The sequence below is a fragment of the Leptodactylus fuscus genome, chromosome 8 (genome assembly GCF_031893055.1).
Source record: "Leptodactylus fuscus isolate aLepFus1 chromosome 8, aLepFus1.hap2, whole genome shotgun sequence".
Taxonomy (NCBI): domain Eukaryota; kingdom Metazoa; phylum Chordata; class Amphibia; order Anura; family Leptodactylidae; genus Leptodactylus; species Leptodactylus fuscus.
This window is the reverse complement of record NC_134272.1, coordinates 75,311,908-75,334,630: the sequence shown is the minus strand read 5'-3', so window position 1 is coordinate 75,334,630 and position 22,723 is coordinate 75,311,908. Positions and strand designations below refer to the sequence as shown.

Here is a 22,723-nt window from a genome sequence, read left to right as displayed (position 1 = left end):
AAGTCTCATTACGCTTTCCAAAGTCTTTTCAGGCTCCTTTATATTAATTATAGAAATCATTAGAATAAAAAGTTAACATAATGGTTTTAAGAACAAGCTTCACAAGCGGAATATGTGCATATTTAATCCTCCGCGCTGATGAATTTTTAATCATTGTTCAAGTCCAGGTTTTTATCTTAAAGCCTAACTTGATAACAAACCTGGCAATTGCTAGAACTAATTGGTACAGAATAAGTAAATAATTTATACAATTAGGAGAAAAAAAAAATAATAAAAAAAGCGCGGCTGTTTAAAAGGTGTGTGTGTGCGGTGCGGGCATGTAATGATGGCAGAGCCGGCCTGGAGCGGAGGATGGAGGATGCTGGATGGTACGCTGCTGACATCCAGAGGACAAAGCGGAACATGAGCCCATCCCTCTATTTACAGATCATTCCAGCCGCAGCACATTCACCAAATCTCTTCCCTTACATTAACATTAATTGGAATTCGTTTACTGTCTGCAATTTTAATAAGGGACAAAGGCGCGGGGACATGATAATTCCTAGTTTGCCTGTTACAATAGGTGCAATAGGCATTAAACGGCAGGAAAGCAGAGCCATGAAACGATGCAGGTCGGAGGATATTATGGGAGCACTGGCAAGAAAGCAGAAAACGGTCCAAGGAATAGAACTGGGAATTCTTTATATCTGGAATCTGTTCATTCAGAAATTCCGGTAGTTCAGGACTTCTTTGTTAAGAATTTCAAGGCGATTAAAATGGAATTTATTCTAGTGTACTTTAAAGTGTTTAATTTCTTATTGGAAGTTTAAATGCTAATGACATCATATAAGCGGTGATGTCATCAGATGTGAACAGTCCAATGACATATATTAACTTATTGGTGATGTCACCAGGTATGAACAGTCCAATGACATATATTAACTTATTGGTGATGTCACCAGGTATGAACAGTCCAATGACATACATCATCTGATCGGTGCTGTAACCAGCTGTGATAATCCCAATGACATACATCATCTGATCGGCGCTGTCACCAGGTGTGAACAGTCCAATGACATACATCATCTGATCGGCGCTGTCACCAGGTGTGAACAGTCCAATGACATACATTATCTGATTGGTGATGTCACCAGGTATGAACAGTCCAATGACATACATCATCTGAACGGTGATGTCACCAGGTATGAACAGTCCAATGACATACATCATCTGATTGGTGATGTCACCAGGTATGAACAGTCTAATGACATACATCATCTGATCGGCGCTGTCACCAGGTGTGAACAGTCCAATGACATACATCATCTGATCGGCGCTGTCACCAGGTATGAACAGTCCAATGACACACATCATCTGATCAGTGCTGCCACCAGGTGTGAACAGTCCAATGACATACATTATCTAGTCTGTGATGTCACCAGGTGTGATCAGCTGATCGGCACTGGCACATTTTGGTGTTTTACTTTTTGAAATCTGTTTAGCCTTTCCAAAGATATAAGCCCTGTTAGTGATTAAGTTATCGTCTATTAACCAAGTGGGCGTTGACACTGTGGTTTCTCTGGGGTGGGGTCTCTGTGCTGTATGTTATGTAGGGATGATCTTTAGCATAACACAAGATACGCCACAACTATTCCCATCTACACAAGTTGTCTGGCATAGAGACAATAGTAAATTCCCCGACTGTGTTTCTTAAAATATAAACATGACATCACCCGCCTAAAGGTGTAGACAATATAAGATCAATCCAAGTAGCAGACTTGACAATACAAGGGGTTAGTATCACCTTCAGATAGTTTTATTGTATTTCTTAGTCGTACAGACATTTTGGTCTCTGCCCCTGCTGTATAATCATAAGTACTTGTAGTCATGTGACTCGGGACCTAATTCGGAGTTAACCCTTTGTCAGTATTGGTCACAAATGGAAGCTTCTTCATCTTTTGTTTTTGCATCTATGACAGTCGCTAGTTGGGATTCAGCACAGCGTATATACAACAATGTCTTATAGTTCATGGACCGTCAGAAGGTGACCCGGGTGCAGTAGTGCTTCAGGGTGCACGGCAGGATCCCCCTGTTCAGCTGATGAAACTCAACAAGTTGTGTAAGATCTGTAAACCTTGTGTGCCCCTCATCTAACGTGTACAACACCTCTCCGCCATCTTCAATCTATGGGCAGACAGAAAAACATCAGAGTTACTCATGGCATGAGGGTTAAAGCTCCTACGTTATTTTTTGCAACAAATTTTTTATAATTTTTGACCTTGAACATTCTATAAATTAAAGGATTATCTAACTTCTAAAACATGATGGCCTATCCTTAAATTGGGGCCAAATATTTTAGATTGTTGGGAATCAGATTGTCGGGACCCCTGCAGATCAGCTGTTTGCCGGAGTATGCTGCTCTGTCACTGCACTTTTAATAGCGACCATTATGGATATTGCAGTGATGTCCCATAGATTTGAGTCAGACACCACTGCAGATATATAGTAACTGCCGCTACTAAAAGTACAGAGAACGAGCAGCACAGCACCCGCCATGGAGATAATTCCAGGAGCTGCAAGCAGTTAGAAATAGCTAATCTGCCCGATCCCAACAGTTGGATCCATGGATCCAAAAGGAATAGTGTAAGTGAATGGAAAAACTTTGTGATGTACATTATTAAAGAAAAGTGTTTGATCAATGCTCTACAACTCTACAATAGAAGTCTATGGAACATGGGAAAGGAGGGAAGAAGAGAGCTCCTCAAAGCAAAGAGACCGCTGCACTATAGAGAGACAGTTTTCTTTCACAACATAGCTGGGTTATCAGGAATTACTATCCAGTCTTCTCCGAATAGAAATTACACATATAATGGTATAGACGCCATAGATCTCTGTCTCACATTCTCCTCCTCCCCTTTCCCTCTCCTTAGACTTCATTATAAACTAATAGAGATGAGCAAACACTGTTCGGATCAGCCGATCCGAACAGCACGCTCCCATAGAAATGAATGAAAGCACCTGGCACGCAGACTTTGCCGGCGGCCGGCCGCTTAAAGCCCACCCCCCCCCCCACCCCCCCGCGTGCCAGCCGCTTCCATTCATTTCTATGGGAGCGTGCTGTGAGCGTGCTGTTCGGAACGGCTGTTCCAAACAGTGTTCGCTCATCTCTATAAACTAACACTGCTTGTGTCCATAGTATGGGAGGACTGGATTAGCTGTAAACAGTCTTTTTTTCTACAGTTTTATGGAAAGTTACATTTCAGTCCATGGATATCTAGATAGACAGATAGATAGATAGATAGATAGATAGATAGATAGATAGATAGATAGGAGATAGATAGATAGATAGATAGGAGATGATAGATAGATAGATAGATAGATAGATAGATAGATAGATAAGAGATAGATAGATAGATAGATAGATAGATAGATAGATAGATGATAGATAGATAGATAGATAGGAGATAGATAGATAGATAGATAGATAGATAGATAGATAGATAGGAGATAGATAGATAGATAGATAGATAGATAGATAGATAGATAGATAGATAGGAGATAGATAGATATGATAGATAGATAGATAGATAGATAGATAGATAGATAGATAGATAGATAGATAGATAGATAGATAGATAGGAGATGATAGATAGATAGATAGATAGATAGATAGATAGATAAGAGATAGATAGATAGATAGATAGATAGATAGATAGATAGATAATAGATAGATAGATAGATAGATAGGAGATAGATAGATAGATAGGAGATAGATAGATAGATAGATAGATAGATAGATAGATAGATAGATAGATAAGAGATAGATAGATAGATAGATAGATAGATAGGAGTTAGATAGATAGATAGATAGATAGATAGGAGATAGATAGATAGATAGGAGATGGATAGATAGATAGATAGATAGATAGATAGATAGATAGATAGATAAATAGATAGATAAGAGATAGATAGATAGATAGATAGATAGATAGATAGATAGGAGATAGATAGATAGATAGATAGATAGGAGATAGATAGATAGATAGATAGATAGATAGATAGATAGATAAGAGATAGATAGATAGATAGATAGATAGATAGATAGGAGATAGATAGATAGATAGATAGATAGGAGATAGATAGATAGATAGATAGATAGATAGATAGATAGATAGATAGACACTTACTGGTAGAATCTGGAAATGCTTTATCTTCTGCCCATGACACAAAGAGAGGACAAAGGATTTTGGAGTACTCTGGCTGTCCCGGACCAAAAAAACCCTAAAAAAGATATTTCTTTGAATTATTATATACTATACATATTATTATATTTCAGTGCTGAGGGTTTCTGAAGATCAGGAGTACATGTTATGTCAGATGATCATTAGTCTATGGGAGACTCCTTGTAGCCTCCTATTTACAGGTTAAGTTGCCACTTAGAGCACAAATGCAAACTCCTGAGCCGATCTCTTAGTAAAGGGACACACCTCATTGACAAGGGAAATGGTAACACCCACGTGTCGATGTATTCATATATTTCCAAGAGCAACAACACATTGTTGAGTTTTCCGATGCTCTACAGTCATTATTTTATGGGGATTGCAAAAATTTATTAAAGCAGATATAGTACAATGCAGAAGATTCAGAGGCAGATTTGGGGAAAAATGCAATAGAAGGGTTAATAGTTTATTTGTGAATTGAATGAAGAGAAATGTAAACCCCATCAATATTCGGTGTGACTTTTGCTCTTTGGAGAAGGAGTCCTGGAAGTGATGATACGGCCCCCACAGATATAGCCCTGATCTCATCATCATACAGTCTGTCTGGGATGACATGAAGAGACAGAAGGATTGGAGCAAGCCTACATCCACAGAAAATCTGGGCTTAGTTCTCCAAGATGGCGGCCGGAACATCCTCCCTGTCCAGTTCTTCAAAAAACTTTCTGTTAGGGTAATCTGAGGGTCTCCTTGGCTTATGGGTCAGATGGAAGCTGCAACTCAATACTGATGCCAGTGCATATGGGCCCCCTAAGGCTCCTGGGAATCCATGCCACTGCACCCCATCCTGTTATGCGCCTGAATTTCGGCTTCTCTGCAAAATCTACACCAATGAACATGAGATTCTTAGTAGACATATTGGTCAAGGTGTATAGGGTGTCCCAACACTATTGGGTGAAGCACCGCACAGCAACCACCATCACCGTAACACAGCACCTACAGGGGGAGCGACCCAACATCCCAGCAACACCCCGTGGCCATACTAAGCCCCAAGATATTTTGGCAGCTGATTTTGCCCTATTAAGTTACTTTCTTGAAGAACAAGAGTTTCCATGCAGGTCACTGATCTCTAGAGTCTTTCCTATTATTTAATTTTTCCCCTTAAAAATCCTAAAGAAGTAAATATAAAATTGCTGATATTTTCAAAAAATAGAGCTTAAAGTTCTTTACCTAAAATTTTCCTAATCTGCGGCATTTTCGGTATATACGACACGATTTGCATGACCTGCTTCTAAGGATATTCTTTAAGTGTTACTCGACACAGACGCCCAACGTTCAATAGCGCTACACGGCATTTGGAAAGTTTTAAAAGAATCCGATGGGTTTTATAAATAGAACTTCTCTGGCTTAGAAGTGGAGGAGATAATACTGAAAACTATGATTATGCTTTCAGAGAAACTTCAATGACTTGAGTATTGATTCATCTCTATAGGTCCGAGCTGTCAAGTTTGTGTAGTACACCAGCTGGATCCACTGCAGAAGAGCTGAACTTCAAAACGCCTCTCTGATCCAGAAATGAAAACATTAACTCCGACACTTTCCTTACACATTTTCCAGTATATTATCCTACGGCACGGCTTAACAAAAGACCCAGCTATTTCTAGAAGAAGTGGTAGAAAAACATCTTAATGCTACTTTGTGTTTGTCAAATGCCCAACAAACAATATAATATGGAAATACTCAATGCAAAGGGGGATATTTGTACAAAAGGTCACACCAAAATAGTGGAGGATGGCACAAGGTCATTTTCAAAAACAGAGACTTTACACTATCCATTGATAGCGTGTTAACAGTTGTTATCCTCCCATGGTCCTCTCTTAGGGGGCAACTTATTCAACCGTCACACAAACTGTTGACCAAAATACTGAACTCTTGCTCCAATGGCATGGCCATCAGGCTGGACAATGGAAATACACATTGAGGCTCCTAATGAGTTCCCAACAATAATAGCCCCAACAACCACCTTAGCAGGCTAATAAAATAGTGACCCAGATATTACAATTCTTTAAGGGGTTCTTCGAGATTAGAATATTAACTAACAACATCAATATCAGATCTGTGGTGGTCTGACTAACAGCACCCCTGTAGATCAGATGTTTGAAGAGGCCTTGGTGCAAATGTGAGAGCTGCTGCAGCTTCAGTGTCTGCGCTCTACCTGCATATCATTCATATGGTAGTATCAGTACAGGATAGTGACAGTACAGAAAAGAGGCAGCAATGGATAGTGGCAGTACAGAGTAGTGGCATTACAGAGTAGAGGCAGTACAGAGTAGCGGCAGTACAGAATAGAGGCAGTACAGAGTAGCGGCAGTACAGAATAGAGGCAGTACAGAGTAGAGGCAGTACAGGATAGCAGCAGTACAGGGTAGAGGTAGTACAGGGAAGTGACAGTACAGAGTAGTGAGCAGTACAGAGTAGCGGCAGGACAGTGTAGAGGCAGTACAGGGTAGCAGCAGTACAGTGTAGAGGCAGTACAGAGTAGAGGCAGTACAGAGTAGTGGCAGTACAGAGTAGAGGCAGTACAGGGTAGCAGCATTACAGTGTAGAGGCAGTACAGAGTAGTAGAAGTACAGAGTAGAGGGAGTACAGAGTAGAGGCAGTACAGAGAAGTGGCAGTACAGAGTAGAGGGAGTACAGAGTAGAGGAAGTACAGAGTAGAGGCAGTACAGAGTATAGGCAGTACAGAGTAGTGGCAGTACAGAGTAGTGGCAGTACAGAGTAGCATCAGTACAGGGTAGCAGCAGTACAGTGCAGAGGCAGTACAGAGTAGTGGAAGTACAGAGTAGAGGGAGTACAGAGTAGAGGCAGTACAGAGTAGAGGGAGTACAGAATAGAGGGAGTACAGAGTAGAGGGAGTACAGAATAGAGGGAGTACAGAGTAGAGGAAGTATAGAGTAGTGGCAGTACAGAGATAATACAGGGTGTTGCAGCTTTATTATCCAATTGAAGTAAATGGAATTAATCTGAACTAACCCTGTACTATTGATAATAAGTAGATGATCTGCAGGCAGATGGGCCCAGGTAGACTTTCAGAGGCTGTAGCACTCACACAGACACCATGGCCCTTTCAAATATCTGATCATAAGGGTCAGAGACCTCTACTGTCACCAAACTAATATTGATCTCCTATCCATATGGGAGCACCATACAGTGGCACATAGTGGGCTGCTATTCTTTGGTTTATTTTCATTGTATATAAAGTGACTTACCCATTTACCAGTCCTTGCTGATGTATAAGCTTCTGTGCTTCATCTCGTGATATTTTGTGGTGAAACCAAGGCTGGGACATATGGACTGCTATATATATATAAAATGAATGCACAAATATAGTAATAAATATAAAATAGTTATACAGGTTATATGATAGAGGAGAGAAGCTGAGCTCTGAGATATATAGGGTTATATGATAGAGGAGAGAAGCTGAGCTCTGTGATATATAGGGTTATATGATAGAGGAGAGAAGCTGAGCTCTGTGATATATAGGATTATAGAGGAGAGAAGCTGAGCTCTGTGATATATAGGGTTATATGATAGAGGAGAGAAGCTGAGCTCTGTGATATATAGGATTAGATGATAGAGGAGAGAAGCTGAGCTCTGTGATATATAGGGTTATATGATAGAGGAGAGAAGCTGAGCTCTGTGATATATAGGGTTATATGATAGAGGAGAGAAGCTGAGTTCTGTAATATATAGGGTTATATGATAGAGGAGAGAAGCTGAGCTCTGTGATATATAGGGTTATATGATAGAGGAGAGAAGCTGAGCTGTGTGATATATAGGGTTATATGATAGAGGAGAGAAGCTGAGCTCTGTGATATATAGGATTATAGAGGAGAGAAGCTGAGCTCTGTGATATATAGGGTTATATGATAGAGGAGAGAAGCTGAGCTCTGTGATATATAGGATTAGATGATAGAGGAGAGAAGCTGAGCTCTGTGATATATAGGGTTATATGATAGAGGAGAGAAGCTGAGCTCTGTGATATATAGGATTAGATGATAGAGGAGAGAAGCTGAGCTCTGTGATATATAGGGTTATATGATAGAGGAGAGAAGCTGAGCTCTGTGATATATAGGGTTATATGATAGAGGAGAGAAGCTGAGTTCTGTAATATATAGGGTTATATGATAGAGGAGAGAAGCTGAGCTCTGTGATATATAGGGTTATATGATAGAGGAGAGAAGCTGAGCTGTGTGATATATAGGGTTATATAATAGAGGAGAGAAGCTGAGCTCTGTGATATATAGGATTATATGATAGATGAGGGAAGCTGAGCTCTGTGATATATAGGGTTATATGATAGAGGAGAGAAGCTGAGTTCTGTAATATATAGGGTTATATGATAGAGGAGAGAAGCTGAGCTCTGTGATATATAGGGTTATATGATAGAGGAGAAAAGCTGAGCTCTGTGATATATAGGTTATATGATAGAGGAGAGAAGCTGAGCTGTGTGATATATAGGGTTATATAATAGAGGAGAGAAGCTGAGCTCTGTGATATATAGGATTATATGATAGAGGAGAGAAGCTGAGCTCTGTGATATATAGGGTTATGTGATAGAGGAGAGAAGCTGAGTTCTGTAATATATAGGGTTATATGATAGAGGAGAGAAGCTGAGCTTTGTGATATATAGGTTATATAATAGAGGAGAGAAGCTGAGCTCTGTGATATATATACTGTGAGATATATATATATATATATATATATATATATATATATATATATATATATAGGGTTATATGATAGAGGAGAGAAGCTGAATATATATCTGTTCATGTGATTTGGGACAGGAGTCCTGATGATTGACAGCCTTCTACTGTATGTATCACTGTCTTTGGGGAGAGGTGATCATGACTCTTTCTGTGTCTCTCGGCTTCCAAAATTCATCTTAAAGGAATTCTCCAGGGAAATATACTTAACATAAATTCTACAAATTATCATTTTTCTGTTTTTCGGATTCTCCATCTTCTGGCTGCAGGCATTATAAGGTCACCTCCATGCAGTGCTATTACATATGGTACATGTATACATTATTGATATTTTTATGTCAGGTGACCCTGGTGGACAATGAAATCATAAATACGGAACCTCTATAATACAATCATAGAAAACTTTATTGGTAGAGATGAGCGAGTACTGTTCGGATCAGCCGATCCGAACAGCACGCTCGCATAGAAATGAATGGACGTAGCCGGCACACGGGGGGTTAAGCGGCCGGCCGCCGTCAAAGCGGAAGTACCAGGTGCATCCATTCATTTCTATGGAGCGTGCTGTTCGGATCGGCTGATCCGAACAGTACTCGCTTGTCTCTATTTATTGGTATCAGCCTCCGATTGCACCTGAACAATGAATGGTAGCTGAATCCCAGCAGCGTTTCAGCCCTTCAGTATACGCCCCTTTGTCAAACTGTCACAAAGATGGATATTTGTTTCATACCTATGTGCAGCTTTGAGTTTTGAGACGTTGTAGGAATACCATGGGCGCTGATCCGTCCACAACTTTTTCTCTGTATAAAATATAACAAAGAGTTAATTTGAACTGCAAGTATTACATCAAGGGGTTGAGCTCTGTTATTAAGTTATACAGCTGTCCCCTATCGTAAGGGAACGCCAGATTATAGTATTGATTTATGGGCGCAAACCCCAAAATTTCAATATGTCATGTCGCTGCCATACAGCTGGGACAGTGCCCAGGAATATATTATTAAAGGCGCTATACCCATAGTGTGAGATTAGTTGATTTAATTAATTCAGGGCATTATTCAATGTATTATTTAACATATTCATTATTTATTATTCAGGTTTAATTTTTTATTTTAATTTTTTTATACTTTTTTATTTATTTATAATTTTTATTTTATTTTTTATAATTTTTTTATTTATTTATGATGTTTATTTTAATTTTTTTAATAATTTTTTTTATTTATGATTTTTTTTTTTTTTTTTTTTTTTGCATCATGAGGATGTTTAGAACTGGAAGTGACATTATTATTTCCATATGATGTCATGACATTCGGAATGTCCACGTGACTGCTGTGGCCAAACACAAACCACGACAGTGATCCCGGCTGTATGACCTCACCAGTCATCGTGAGGAAACCCCAAAAAGGAAGAGACCTTATACTATGATAATTTTGCTTCCGATTGTATCCGAAATTGCTCAACCTTCTCTGAGACTCCACCTATCATACATTGGAGTCTGAACCCCAAAGTAGTGGCCATTTTAGTTCGTTCCAGACAAATCACCAATTATTAATGTTTGCCAATCTCTTATATTGAGTAAGTATCATACATACCCTCCATAGAAGTCCTTCTTGTAGGGCAATAGACAAGGCTTCTGTAGGATTGTCGACGACTCTGGTTTTATGGCCTGAGAAGTCGATTGCCACAAGAGAGTTTTCGGAAATGCTTCTCTGCAAATACAGACATATACAGTACCATAAGTAACGTATCAGTCCAGGGAGAAGTAGAGATGAGCGAACAGTAAAATTTTCGAGGTTCGATATTCGTTTCGAGTAGCCCCTCAATATTCGACTACTCGAATCGAATATCGAACCCTATTATAGTCTATGGGGGGGGAAATGCTCGTTTCAGGGGAAGGCAACGTTCGATCAAATTATACTTACCAAGTCCACGAGTGAGGGTTGGGCTGGATCCTCCGAGCAGTCTTCTTCTTGCAGCGTCCCCGCGGCGTCTTCCAACTCTTCATTCTCTCTGCCAGGCATCGGGTCTGGGCAGAGCTGACTGCGCATGCCCGCACTACAAGCGGACATGCGCAGTTGGCTCTGCGCAGGCCCGATGCCTGGCAGAGTGAATGAAGAGCCGGAAGACGCCGCGGGGAAGCTGCACGGAGAAGACGTCTAAAGGTAGGAGAAGAACCAGCATTGATTGGCCGACTGTATAGCATTCGGCCAATCAATGCTGGTTCTGCATCAAACTTTTCCATTCGAACAGCGAGTGGTACTCGATCGAGTACGAGTATCTCGAATACCGTAGTATTCAATCGAATACCTACTCGATCGAGTACTACTCGCTCATCTCTAGGGACAAGACGTCTTATTTATCCCATCACCACTATTGAGAGGCAAATGGGATTCCTTCGATGTTGCAGTCTTTTTCACAGGGTCTCTGCCACCATCTTTGCCCTGGTCATGGTTGAGGCCTATAACTGGGCTTCAGTGATCACATGGGGAGCGTGAACGTCATCATGCTTGGCCATTGGGACTCCAAACACAACATGACCTCTAAAACCCAATCACAGACCTCAAGGGAGACCTGGGTAACAAGAAGGCACCACATGGAGTGCATGCAGGTTCACCATATGGACCTATAGGAGCTCGGTATGACCCTGTGCAGGATTATGGTAATAAATGTTGATATCCCGTCTTATAATGTTATGGCAGCAAGGAGCACAGCTCTGAAGAATTGTAAAGTAGTCACCATTGCACTGCCGTTCCTTTACTATGGGCCAGTCTGCAACCAATCTGCCACTGACCATGATATAGTCAAGCGGTACTCCAATACTAATGCTATGATAGACGTCAGGATCGGTCACCAATGTGTGATCACAGGAGGTGTCAGTAAGCAGAATGATGGAGCTATGACCCAGGACCGTGAGCAGACGTGATGCTGCACCCATTTTAACAATGATAAGGTAGGGAAGGCTTCCATACTTATTTCCACTGGGTTCCATTATAGATGAACCACAGATTTCCAGGCTGGTTCTGACCCTAGGTCATGTGAACCAATACCCGGCCCCAAAGTCACTCCAACAACTCCTTTCCCATGTTCACATGTAAGTTACCTGTAATATGGCTTTATTATTCTAATAATGTATTCAGCCAGCTCCCATAACACAGGTAAATGTGGAGAACACAGGAGGGGATGCAGAGAGACTTAGGTGCTGGTTCTGATCACATGACCCAGGATCCAAACCTGTCCATAAACACATAGCTCATCTGTAACAGAACCCTGGGGAGGTAAATATAGAAACCCCATACTTAGAGAACCCCTTTAAACATAGAATTGTGCATTCCCAATATGTGATTTGCCTTAATCATTACACTACTCATTATATTACTATACATACCATTGCTGACAGGTTAAATCCATTCGGGTCTTCTCTTTGGTGAGGTCGGAGGTAATTTTGGTAAATCTGTTTGCCATGCTGCAAATGAACATAGGCGTATTATTAGAAAGCAGAGTCACAGACAGTATACCGTTCCTTCCAGGTTACAACTCTAAACAGAGAAAAGTTGCAAAAAGGAAATTATAGATATCCAAGTAATTCCTCCTCAAATCCTCCTCTTTTCTTTAATTCGATTTTGTCTCATATTGCAGTTAAAACTGATAAATACATAAAGATATTCCTTCCATGTGTCTGAGAAAATCAGCGATATCCCCTTCTCCCTCTCCCTTCTTCTCTGTCCTATGTTTGGGATAAGATAACTGGCTGCAGCAGGAACCTCCCCCCTCCTTGGATACAATAGAACACAATAATTGTTACTATGTTGACAAGTAGGGTTGAGCGATCGTGTTCGGAAAAGATCGGATTCCGATCGGCGATCGAGAAAATTTCACGATCGCGATCGGAATGCCGAACATGAACATTTTAGGTGGGATCGAGATCGGTGATTATTTCCCACAATGCTTTGCTACTGGCCAAGCATTGTGGGAAAAGCTAACAATGTTAGCCTTCACACGGAGTATACGCTCCACTCATTCTGAGCGACGCGTATACTCAGTGTGAAAGCTCCACTGTGGTTCCATAGGAATGAATGGAAGCAGCCGGCACACAGCCTTAACCCCCTGCGCGCCGGCTGTGTCCATTCATTCTAATGGGAGACTAGCTGTCATCTCTAGTAGCTACTTACCTGCAGAGATGGCTGGTCCGGTGCCTGGTGTTCTCGTTCTTCTTCGCCTCTCTGCCACCACCTCCCAGGTTAGTGTTAAAGAGCTAGGAAGAAGGCGGGGCTTGTGACTTAGGAGAGTATGGGCAGGTACTGGGAGGGGAGACGTGACGTGTACTCGCCCACACTCTCCTAACCTGGGAGGCAGGGGGCAGCGAGGCGAAGAAGAACGAGAACACCGGGCACCGGACCAACCATCTCTGCAGGTAAGTGGACACCAGGGGGGACTAAGTAGCCAGAGGATTTTAAAAAATCCTCTGGCTACTTAGTGATTTAAAAAAATCACTACACAGCTTGGAGTCTAACAATTAAAGCGTTCAATTGTTAGATTCCATGCTGTATAGTGAATAGGATTGTTTTTAAAATCTGATCTCCGATTAGTGAAAAAATCCCATTGACTTGCATTGGGATCGGAATTGGGATCGAGATCGGGTTCGAATGAAAAATGATCGGAAATCAGATTTCAAAATCGATCCTGAAAAGTCAAGATTGGCTCAACCCTACTGACAAGCTAAAATGGCAGAGATCAATGGGACGTTAACCCCTGTGGTTTCTGCTGTGTTTCTACAAGACTGTATTTCCAAAACGTGCAGAAGACTGACAAATAGCGGGGGCAAGACAGTCTCCTGTTTACTGCTTTCATTCACTTATAGATTTCCTGTTTCTTTAAATGTGTCTTGTGTCGTAGTCATATATAAAGGTAGTAAACCATTATCCAAGGGGAAACATTACTAGAACCATTACTGATTGCTTAGACATTAGGAGAACCTCTGGAGCGTAGATGACACGACGACACTCTCCTGTATACACTTTATACACGGACTCTCTACACTTTATATTTCATGACTTTAAGTTAAAATTAAAGGAATGTCATTCAGCTGACTGTGGGGTCTGACACTTGGAATTCCAGCGGAGGCAGCACTGTGCCAAATACAACTCTGCCAGGCGGGGGAAACTGTGTCACTGACCATCAATCCCACAGATCAGGTCAAGATAATAAAGTGTTTCAGCAAAAATTCCAAAAATCAGAAGGCAGCAGGTTCTAGGATTCTGGGGGGATGACCAGATGTGTTCATACAAAGACTCTGCAGTGTTATAGACAGTAGTGAATCGTGTGGAGCCGAGTTTACTTATTGTGTATTATTTGCACCGTGTGGCTGAGCTCCATTTTGGTTTGTTCATGACACCTACTGTATTTGCCCAAGACTAATTTTAATTGGAGGATAATATGGGTGAACTACACTCCCCTATTAAATCAGAGGCCATAAATCCAGAGAGAGGAGGCTGTTTGTGATATATGCAGCACATGATATTGCTAAAAAAAACACATTTGCCCCTAATTCATTAGAGACCAAGGTCCTATGAGAGGTGAATATATATAATTGTAGGAACCACCAAGCAAAGGTCACCTTGACGGGGCAGATACAGAGCTCATAGTTACAGTTTGATCAAAATGTGAACACCAAGAACCTCATATTCATGTATCCTTATATATAGTAAGTATCTGTCATAATGCTCTTAGTGCTAGCAGAGGGCTGTGCAACTTTTTGTTTTTGAAAGATTATTTCTATGTCCTGAGGCTACAGGAGCAGGAGGAGCTAATCAGATTGTATATAGTGTCCTATCTGAAGGATATAGAGCAGGAGGAGCAGATTGTATATAGTGTCCTATCTGCAGGTTATAGAGCAGGAGGAGCAGATTGTATATAGTGTCCTATCTGCTGGTTATAGAGCAGGAGGAGCAGATTGTATATAGTGTCCTATCTGCAGGTTATAGAGCAGGAGGAGCAGATTGTATATAGTGTCCTATCTGCAGGTTATAGAGTAGAAGGACCTGAGCAGATTGTATATAGTGTCCTATCTGTATAGAGCAGGAGGGGCAGATTGTATATAGTGTCCTATCTGCAGGATATAGAGCAGGAGGAGCAGATTGTATATAGTGACCTATCTGCAGGTTATAGAGCAAGAGGAGCAGATTGTATATAGTGTCCTATCTGCAGTTTATAGAGCAGGAGGAGCAGATTGTATATAGTGTCCTATCTGCAGGTTATAGAGCAGGAGGAGCAGATTGTATATAGTGTCCTATCTGCAGGTTATAGAGCAGGAGGAGCAGATTGTATATAGTGTCCTATCTGCAGGTTATAGAGCAGGAGGAGCAGATTGTATATAGTGTCCTATCTGCAGGTTATAGAGCAGGAGGAGCAGATTGTATATAGTGTCCTATCTGCAGGTTATAGAGCAGGAGGAGCAGATTGTATATAGTGTCCTATCTGCAGGTTATAGAGCAGGAGGAGCAGATTGTATATAGTGTCCTATCTGCAGGTTATAGAGCAGGAGGAGCAGATTGTATATAGTGTCCTATCTGCAGGTTATAGAGCAGGGGGAGCAGATTGTATATAGTGTCCTATCTGCAGGTTATAGAGCAGGAGGAGCAGATTATATATAGTGTCCTATCTGCAGGTTATAGAGCAGGAGGAGAAGATTGTATATAGTGTCCTATCTGCAGGTTATAGAGCAGGAGGAGCAGATTGTATATAGTGTCCTATCTGCAGGTTATAGAGCAGGAGGAGTTGAGCAGATTGTATATAGTGTCCTATCTGCAGGTTATAGAGCGGGAGGAGCAGATTGTACATAATGTCCTATCTGCAGGTTATAGAGCAGGAGGAGCAGATTGTATATAGTGTCCTATCTGCAGGTTATAGAGCAGGAGGAGCAGATTGTATATAGTGTCCTATCTGCAGGTTATAGAGCAGGAGGAGCAGATTGTATATAGTGTCCTATCTGCAGGTTATAGAGCAGGAGGAGCAGATTGTATATAGTGTCCTATCTGCAGGTTATAGAGCAGGAGGAGCAGATTGTATATAGTGTCCTATCTGCAGGTTATAGAGCAGGAGGAGCAGATTATATATAGTGTCCTATCTGCAGGTTATAGAGCAGGAGGAGCAGATTGTATATAGTGTCCTATCTGCAGGTTATAGAGCAGGAGGAGCAGATTGTATATAGTGTCCTATCTGCAAGTTATAGAGCAGGAGGAGCAGATTGTATATAGTGTCCTATCTGCAGGTTATAGAGCAGGAGGAGACGATTGTATATAGTGTCCTATCTGCAGGTTATAGAGCAGGAGGAGCAGATTGTATATAGTGTCCTATCTGCAGGTTATAGAGCAGGGGGAGCAGATTGTATATAGTGTCCTATCTGCAGGTTATAGAGCAGGAGGAGAAGATTGTATATAGTGTCCTATCTGCAGGTTATAGAGCAGGAGGAGCAGATTGTATATAGTGTCCTATCTGCAGGTTATAGAGCAGGAGGAGTGGAGCAGATTGTATATAGTGTCCTATCTGCAGGTTATAGAGCAGGAGGAGCAGATTGTATGTAGTGTCCTATCTGCTGGTTATAGAACAGGAGGAGCAGATTGTATATAGTGTCCTATCTGCAGGTTATAGAGCAGGAGGAGCAGATTGTATATAGTGTCCTATCTGCAGGTTATAGAGTAGAAGGACCTGAGCAGATTGTATATAGTGTCCTATCTGTATAGAGCAGGAGGGGCAGATTGTATATAGTGTCCTATCTGCAGGATATAGAGCAGGAGGAGCAGATTGTATATAGTGACCTATCTGCAGGTTATAGAGCAAGAGGAGCAGATTGTATATAGTGTCCTATCTGCAGTTTATAGAGCAGGAGGAGCAGATTGTATATAGTGTCCTATCTGCAGGTTATAGAGCAGGAGGAGCAGATTGTATATAGTGTCCTATCTGCAGGTTATAGAGCAGGAGGAGCAGATTGTATATAGTGTCCTATCTGCAGGTTATAGAGCAGGAGGAGCAGATTGTATATAGTGTCCTATCTGCAGGTTATAGAGCAGGAGGAGCAGATTGTATATAGTGTCCTATCTGCAGGTTATAGAGCAGGAGGAGCAGATTGTATATAGTGTCCTATCTGCAGGTTATAGAGCAGGAGGAGCAGATTGTATATAGTGTCCTATCTGCAGGTTATAGAGCAGGAGGAGCAGATTGTATATAGTGTCCTATCTGCAGGTTATAGAGCAGGGGGAGCAGATTGTATATAGTGTCCTATCTGCAGGTTATAGAGCAGGAGGAGCAGATTATATATAGTGTCCTATCTGCAGGTTATAGAGCAGGAGGAGAAGATTGTATATAGTGTCCTATCTGCAGGTTATAGAGCAGGAGGAGCAGATTGTATATAGTGTCCTATCTGCAGGTTATAGAGCAGGAGGAGTTGAGCAGATTGTATATAGTGTCCTATCTGCAGGTTATAGAGCGGGAGGAGCAGATTGTACATAATGTCCTATCTGCAGGTTATAGAGCAGGAGGAGCAGATTGTATATAGTGTCCTATCTGCAGGTTATAGAGCAGGAGGAGCAGATTGTATATAGTGTCCTATCTGCAGGTTATAGAGCAGGAGGAGCAGATTGTATATAGTGTCCTATCTGCAGGTTATAGAGCAGGAGGAGCAGATTGTATATAGTGTCCTATCTGCAGGTTATAGAGCAGGAGGAGCAGATTGTATATAGTGTCCTATCTGCAGGTTATAGAGCAGGAGGAGCAGATTGTATATAGTGTCCTATCTGCAGGTTATAGAGCAGGAGGAGCAGATGGTATATAGTGTCCTATCTGCAGGTTATAGAGCAGGAGGAGCAGATTGTATATAGTGTCCTATCTGCAGGTTATAGAGCAGGAGGAGCAGATTGTATATAGTGTCCTATCTGCAGGTTATAGAGCAGGAGGAGCAGATTGTATATAGTGTCCTATCTGCAGGTTATAGAGCAGGAGGAGCAGATTGTATATAGTGTCCTATCTGCAGGTTATAGAGCAGGAGGAGCAGATTGTATATGGTGTCCTATCTGCAGGTTATAGAGCAGGAGGAGCAGATTGTATATAGTGTCCTATCTGCAGGTTATAGAGCAGGAGGAGCAGATTGTATATAGTGTCCTATCTGCAGGTTATAGAGCATAAGGAGCAGATTGTATATAGTGTCCTATCTGCAGGTTATAGAGCAGGAGGAGCAGATTATATATAGTGTCCTATCTGCAGGTTATAGAGCAGGAGGAGCAGATTGTATATAGTGTCCTATCTGCAGGTTATAGAGCAGGAGGAGCAGATTGTATATAGTGTCCTATCTGCAAGTTATAGAGCAGGAGGAGCAGATTGTATATAGTGTCCTATCTGCAGGTTATAGAGCAGGAGGAGACGATTGTATATAGTGTCCTATCTGCAGGTTATAGAGCAGGAGGAGCAGATTGTATATAGTGTCCTATCTGCAGGTTATAGAGCAGGGGGAGCAGATTGTATATAGTGTCCTATCTGCAGGTTATAGAGCAGGAGGAGAAGATTGTATATAGTGTCCTATCTGCAGGTTATAGAGCAGGAGGAGCAGATTGTATATAGTGTCCTATCTGCAGGTTATAGAGCAGGAGGAGTGGAGCAGATTGTATATAGTGTCCTATCTGCAGGTTATAGAGCAGGAGGAGCAGATTGTATGTAGTGTCCTATCTGCTGGTTATAGAACAGGAGGAGCAGATTGTATATAGTGTCCTATCTGCAGGTTATAAAGCAGGAGGAGCAGATTGTATATAGTGTCCTATCTGCAGGTTATAGAGCAGGAGGAGCAGATTGTATATAGTGTCCTATCTGCAGGATATAGAGCAGGAGGAGCATATTGTATATAGTGTCCTATCTGCAGGTTATAGAGCAGGAGGAGCAGATTGTATATAGTATCCTATCTGCAGGTTATAGAGCAGGGGGAGCAGATTGTATATAGTGTCCTATCTGCAGGTTATAGAGCAGGAGGAGCAGATTGTATATAGTGTCCTATCTGCAGGTTATAGAGCAGGAGGAGCAGATTGTATATAGTGTCCTATCTGCAGGTTATAGAGCAGGAGGAGCAGATTGTATATAGTGTCCTATCTGCAGGTTATAGAGCAGGAGGAGCAGATTGTATATAGTGTCCTATCTGCAGGTTATAGAGCAGGAGGAGCAGATTGTATATAGTGTCCTATCTGCAGGTTATAGAGCAGGAGGAGCAGATTGTATATAGTGTCCTATCTGCAGGTTATAGAGCAGGAGGAGCAGATTGTATATAGTGTCCTATCTGCAGGTTATAGAGCAGGGGGAGCAGATTGTATATAGTGTCCTATCTGCTGGTTATAGAGCAGGAGGAGCAGATTGTATATAGTGTCCTATCTGCAGGTTATAGAGCAGGAGGAGCAGATTGTATATAGTGTCCTATCTGCAGGTTATAGAGCAGGAGGAGCAGATTGTATATAGTGTCCTATCTGCAGGTTATAGAGCAGGAGGAGCAGATTGTATATAATGTCCTATCTGCAGGTTATAGAGCAGGAGGAGCAGATTGTATATAGTGTCCTATCTGCAGGTTATAGAGCAGGGGGAGCAGATTGTATATAGTGTCCTATCTGCTGGTTATAGAGCAGGAGGAGCAGATTGTATATAGTGTCCTATCTGCAGGTTATAGAGCAGGAGGAGCAGATTGTATATAGTGTCCTATCTGCAGGTTATAGAGCAGGAGGAGCAGATTGTATATAGTGTCCTATCTGCAGTTTATAGAGTAGGAGGACCTGAGCAGATTGTATATAGTGTCCTATCTGTATAGAGCAGGAGGAGCAGATTGTATACAGTGTCCTATCTGCAGGTTATAGAGCAGGAGGAGCAGATTGTATATAATGTCCTATCTTCAGGTTATAGAGATTGAGAGCTTGTCTGTACCATTAGATTGCATATTATATTATATATTACCTTGTACAGTCTTATTGCTGTCACCCAGCAGCTTTTGCCCTCTTCACTCTCCGCACACAGCATTTTTGTTTCCTTGGCTCCTTCCGTCTGGTTAGGCTAGAAGGCCACAGCACATTTTGATTAATGTATGTCTTGCAGGCAAAACCTGTTGAAATAAAAGTCACTAAAATCCTCCTTTTTAAGCAGCCAAAGCAAAAATACACTTTTCTTACTATCAACCTTTCAATCTAGCCATCTGAAGGGGTTAATCATCGGTTAGTGTGACATATGGTGTGGGGACTTCTACAAAATTTACCCAACCAGGTTAGGTTTCATTCATTCTGTAATCTGCTGATATGTGAGGTTGGGGGTATTCACATGTTGCGCCAGGGGTGAACCTACCCCTTTCGCCAGCGCCGCACCTCCTATGAGGCGACCTGAAGCGAAGGGGCGTGGCGGACCGAAGGGGGCGTGGTGGAGCGAAGGGGGTGGGGCTTAGCGCCGTTCGCATGCACGGAGAAGACCTGCTCTCTGCCTGAGCGTGAGGGGAGGCTGCTGGAGCAGCGCTGCTCCAATGGCCTCCCCAAACCACCACTCGGTGCTAAGCCAGTCCAGGACAGCTTGTCCTGGACTGGCTTAGGTAATCAAAAATGCCGCCCTCCCTGGGGTCCTGACATAGCGCCGCCTGAAGCGCTCGCTTCAGGTCGCCTCATAGGAGGTGCGGCGCTGGCTCTACCCTAAAGACATTGAAATGGATGTGTACATATGACATGTATGGAAATTGGGGATGTATACATACACCAACAGGTGGCACTCCACTGATTCCAAGATGGTTGGAGTTTATTTTCAGGTCCTTTTATTCCTGAGCAATTGGTGTTCATAGTATCAACACCCAATATGCTAGAAGAAAAATTCTAACTGCACCAGAATCAATGGAGCACCTACTATAGGATGCAAAAAGTAGGTCAAGGTGGGGAAAGGTCCCCTTTAAACATGTATTTCAAAAATATCTACCTCCAGTTATTTATAGTCTCCTTTAAGAAAAAGCTAGGAGAAGAGAACTCGACAAAATGGATACAGTATGAAGAGAAGCAGCCGCAGAACATAATACATAAGCTGGGGTGGGATCCCATAGACAATGACACAATCATGATAATTTACCTTTAAGCAGAACCCATAGTCGGTCGGTGCTCCATACATCTTTCTGGCAGACAGTAACATATATATATTACTTTGGCCCAAGTCACTGAAGAACTGCAGATGTCTGGGGTCCTAGACAGAGATAAACCTTGGCTTGTTAGCATAAGAATATTCTATCTTTGGGTCTGAACTAATAATTCACACAATACACTACTGTATCTTATTCCAATATTTAATTGCAGGATGGTGCAGACTTTTGGTGCAAGGGATTATATAATGTAAATTGATATATAACATTGATGTGGGGTCAGAGGTCAATTTTTGTAATAAAGTTCTTAAAATACTCCTGAATAGGAACACTGTTAAACTGTACAGCTTCAGCCACCACTAGAGGGAGCTCAGGAGAACCATGCATACAGTAGACTCCTACACTCCCCCTATTTGGGAGTTGTGGAAAGACAGAATTTTATCTTTCAACTGTATGTCTACACAGAGGATTTAGAGACTTGTATCAGAAAAACAGCTTCAACTACCACAAAGATTCATTAAGAAAATATTAATTGATTAGAACAAGATTTTGAACTTATGGATATTCCCTTTAGGAGTTTCTGGTTGGCTTCCTAAAATATAATGATAGATCCTTGTCATGAGGCTTATTGACCATGTGAAGACCCACGAACTTGCAATGTATTTTGCTTAGGGATAAAGGAGTGAAGTCTAAAGGGATCTCAAGTATTCTAACATTTACCCTCATACAAGGATCTGGACCATACTGCTGCATGGGATCCCCTGATAGATTTGTTAAGAATTTTCCCAAAATTTTGGATTCAAACCCCAAAATTTTTGAGATTCACCACCCATTAACTACTATTACTACTATTACACTTCGAGGTCACTTCATACTCAGAGGTCAATGGGCTGTGTGTAAATATAACAAATAGTTCTACTCATCTCTCCTGAGCTCTATCATCCCAATCAGTACAGATCCCCAATCTCTTTTGAACCCCTTCCAGCCCCCTCAATAATGTCAGTGTACCTGTGGACCACTCCAGCCTATGACTCCGTCTTAACAGTCATGTGGGGAGTGTCGATGTCATGATGTTCAAGTCTAACCATCATGATGTCAACAACCCCTACATGACTGTTGAGGCCTAATCACAGGTCTAAGGTGTCCCCTGGGGCTGCTGACGTCATTGAGGAGGTTGGAAGAGACCCAAAGAAAATGGGAACCAGCACTGGCCAGCAGGACAAAGTACTAGAGAAGTGAGTAACAGTATGTTATATTTACTCACCAACCTCATTTATTAGGGTTAGAGTAATAATAGCATTTCCATTTCAGACATGATAAGTTCAGCTCAAAGAAACTGTCTGGTGAAGCTTACAAATATTCCTTTTGATGAGCCTTGTGAGGTTTTCCAAGCACATGTATACACATGCGGACAGGCCCGTGTCGGGCTAGTAGGTTTCTGGCGACAGTGGTGGTCAGGAGGTTCTATAGGACAGGACATGTAGCAGACAGGTCAGATGAGGTTCGAAGACTAGCAAGGTCATTGCCACACAAACAGAACAGCAGCCAAAGATAACATATGAACCTTCTCACTTAGACACAAAGGATGAGGGAAGGGTCTTTATTAAATCTGTGTTGACTGGACATTAATTGGCAAGGGATTG

General features: G+C 41.8%; 1 protein-coding gene across 1 annotated transcript in view; it reads right to left on the bottom strand.

Moving 5' to 3' along the window:
• Positions 1–1,866: 1,866 nt before the first annotated feature.
• GRB14 (growth factor receptor bound protein 14) overlaps positions 1,867–22,723 on the bottom strand; it is a 37,381-nt gene continuing 16,524 nt past the window's right edge. The window contains exons 6-13 of the mRNA XM_075285548.1: positions 21,074–21,184; positions 19,934–20,029; positions 12,345–12,422; positions 10,552–10,668; positions 9,693–9,762; positions 7,466–7,553; positions 4,167–4,260; positions 1,867–2,163 (exon numbers count right to left, since the gene is read on the bottom strand). Of these exons, the coding sequence (XP_075141649.1) occupies positions 2,017–2,163; positions 4,167–4,260; positions 7,466–7,553; positions 9,693–9,762; positions 10,552–10,668; positions 12,345–12,422; positions 19,934–20,029; positions 21,074–21,184 (801 nt within the window). The 3' untranslated portion in view covers positions 1,867–2,016. The remainder of the gene's footprint in view (positions 2,164–4,166; positions 4,261–7,465; positions 7,554–9,692; positions 9,763–10,551; positions 10,669–12,344; positions 12,423–19,933; positions 20,030–21,073; positions 21,185–22,723) is intronic.